This window comes from Sinocyclocheilus rhinocerous, unplaced genomic scaffold (genome assembly GCF_001515625.1).
Source record: "Sinocyclocheilus rhinocerous isolate Xijiao unplaced genomic scaffold, SAMN03320098_v1.1 scaffold1584, whole genome shotgun sequence".
In the NCBI taxonomy this organism is placed as follows: Eukaryota; Metazoa; Chordata; class Actinopteri; order Cypriniformes; family Cyprinidae; genus Sinocyclocheilus; species Sinocyclocheilus rhinocerous.
The window spans coordinates 243,463-246,555 of NW_015641037.1; the positions used below are offsets into that span (position 1 = coordinate 243,463).

The window sequence follows — 3,093 nt, forward strand, 5'->3', positions numbered from 1 at the left end:
TTATTCACATCTCATTTTTATTATCTGTGTGTTGTTGTTGTCTCCGTGTACTGGAAGCTTGTGACACTATAACAAATTCCTTGTATGTGCAAACATACTTGGCAATAAAGCTCTTTCTGATTCTGATTCTGATTCTGAGAAACAGATGTTCAAACAAGCATTTCAAACATTTATTCAAAAGAATGTTTTAAGCAAAGTTCAAATAACTTTGAAACTAACTTTCAAACAAAACTTAAAACATTCAACTGAACATTGTTTCCAAACATACTGCAGTTCAAGCAACTTTAAAACAAACATTTTAAACACTGTTTAAAAAATGAAATTCAATCACTTTTGAAATAAGCTTTCAAAGCTCCTTTTAAAAAAAGTTTTAAAACTTTGTTTTAACGTTGCAAAATGTTTATTTTTTATTAAAATCCACTTATAATGTCACTCAAATGATGATCATTTCCCCCCAACCCAGAAAAACACAATAACGCAAGCAAAGGGTGAATGCTTGGTAAATTGTTCCTTGCATAATGCAATAATGTATATACATTAGTTGTATGAATACATACAGTTCAAATATTATCTGAAATATAAGAGTTATAATAAAGCTAAAGAATATGTAGTATATTATTGTTACATTTAATTTTATTATTCAAATAATATTTATTTTTTGAGTTTTGAATGCATAAAATCCTAAAGAAATTTTTTTTTGTGTAAACTGTTCTTAAAACAATTTTAAGACCACAAAGCTCATTGATCTCAAATATAAAAGATCCAGTAAAGCTAAATAAATAAAGTATTTTAGTTTCAAATTTAAATGTAATTTTAAACCAATACTTATACTATTTTTATTTGGATGCATAAAATCCTGAAGAACAATTTTTGTAATTGTTCATGAAACCATTTTAAACCATTTAAATCAATTTAAAACCATAAAACCCACTGACCCCAAATATAAGTACAGTTCAGTTTATATCTTTTTTGTTTTGTTTTCAGTTTACATCTTTTGTTCAGAAATATATATTTTTTTCTGTTTAAATATAAATTTAGTATTAAAACAATAATTACTTTATAGGTCATATATGCATAAAATTCAGAAGAATGATAAATTTTTAAGTAAATTATATATAAAATCATTTTTAAACAATAAAAGTCAAATATATAGTCATAGTGAAGCTAAGCTTAATTATAGTACTTTTTTTTACATTTAAGTTTAGTATTAGAATAATTTTAGCTACTTTTTGAGTTCTTAAATGTACAGTATTATGTGGTCCTTTTTACTTAATCATGGTAAAAACTTAAAAACACTTTTACATAAACATACTTTCTCTGCCATGGCAATGTTCTTGTTTGTTTCTAATCAGTATATTTGTTGTTATTCTAACAGATCAGCCGTTGTCACCTTTGAATGAATTTACACTTCGTGTCGCCCCTTGACAACCTCCGCATTTTCCTCTTAGGTCATCACATGTGTGTGTGTGTGTGTGTGTGTGTGTGTGTGCGCGCTTGTGTGTGAGAGAGAGAGAGAGAGAGAGAGAGAGACAGTAAAAAATTTTAACTTACAATAGTTTTATACGTTTTAATATATATATATATATATATATGTGTGTGTGTGTGTGTGTGTGTGTGTGTGTGCGTGCTTGTGTGTCCATGTATGACGTTAGACTCAGGCAGAGACAGCCACAGCCATGCGTGGGTAATTCAGTAAGCACCCACAGGATGATGTCAATTATGTCTTTCAGTCCACTGTGTACTTCTCCGCCTGTGCAGATGAATGATTGCGCGTTTGTGTACTAAGCTTTTCTTTATCCAGAGAACCCCACAAAAACAACTTCCGTTAAAAACAAGCTTTTTAAAGCCAGCTAAAACAGATCACAGAGTTTTAATTTGACGTCTTGAGAGCTTTGTTTGCATCGGTTTTGTTGACTTCGAGGCCCCACGGAGCTACGAAAATAACAATATCATTTACTTTTAGATGTTCACCCAGAGGCGCAGACTGTCGCTCATGGGAAAAGCTGTGTGAACGCGACATTTCAGAGTGAATCATGACAGTAATTATTCTCCTGAGATTATTAACAGAGAGAGTGCACACACAAACACAGCGCTAATTCAGACACAATGGGAAGGCGCCTGGCAATAAATATCAAGACAGGAATGCAAAACTAATAAAGAAGTCCCGAGAAACCACCTGGAGCTCGAAATGATTGCAAAGCTGAGGCGTCTCATGCAAATAAAGCAATTTGTCGCAGCGAGGTTTATGAATATGAACTGAATCTACAGAACTTACTTCAGATTTGATCCTCTTGGGAGATGGTTCATCTTCATCACCGCAGTGGGACCTAAAATGAAGATGTATTTTGAGTTTTACACTTGTTTTGAAACACCATGAACAGTCATTGTGGTAAAACTTTTCAATTAAATAACAAAAACTAGTGAAAGTACTAAAAAGATGGCATTTACTGTACAAACAGATGCTCCTTATATGAATAAATAAAGACCATGAAAAGTGGCAAAGCTCAAAATGAAAAAATCTACATTTTTTGTAACATTTTCATAAATGTTTGTCTGGTAATGTGACGTTTGCAAATACTAATGTACTCTATGAAGTTGATTTTAAAAAGTTCTTATGGGATGTTGAAAAAAAAAAATGTGATGAATCATCTTGTTCACAAGGTCAAAAGTCCAATAAAACACTCTTTAGAACAAGAACGTCCCTCACCCAATATAAAATACGGTATTATGAAGTATCTTGCTTTTGTTTAAATAGGGTATAAATACCCTATTTAAACAAAAGCAAGATACATGAGCAATATCACTCGAGTACGAGAGTGATATTGCGTTTATACAACAGTTCGAAGGAAACGTGTGTAATTAAACAAGAAACAACGGAGTGCCTAATAAAACCTTCTTTTGTGCGGAACTACTTCCTTCCGCCACGGATTCAAAGCTCAAGTTGACAGTTAAACATACGTCACTTTTAGAATTCGTATCAAGGGCATGTGCTGCTTCAGTTAGGTTATTAGTGAGAAATAATGAGGTTATAACAAAGAAACAATGCGGCAAGACGTGCATCCAAATGAGAGAGAAAGAGACCGCGAAGCTAGA

The 3,093-nt window shown here is 32.2% G+C and overlaps 1 protein-coding gene across 1 annotated transcript in view; it reads right to left on the minus strand.

Moving 5' to 3' along the window:
- The window catches only part of LOC107754250 (NGFI-A-binding protein 1-like), an 11,113-nt gene that overhangs the window by 4,568 nt on the left and 3,452 nt on the right, over positions 1–3,093 (minus strand). Inside the window, exon 4 of the mRNA XM_016570624.1 lies at positions 2,276–2,327. Within this exon, the coding sequence (XP_016426110.1) occupies positions 2,276–2,327 (52 nt within the window). The remainder of the gene's footprint in view (positions 1–2,275; positions 2,328–3,093) is intronic.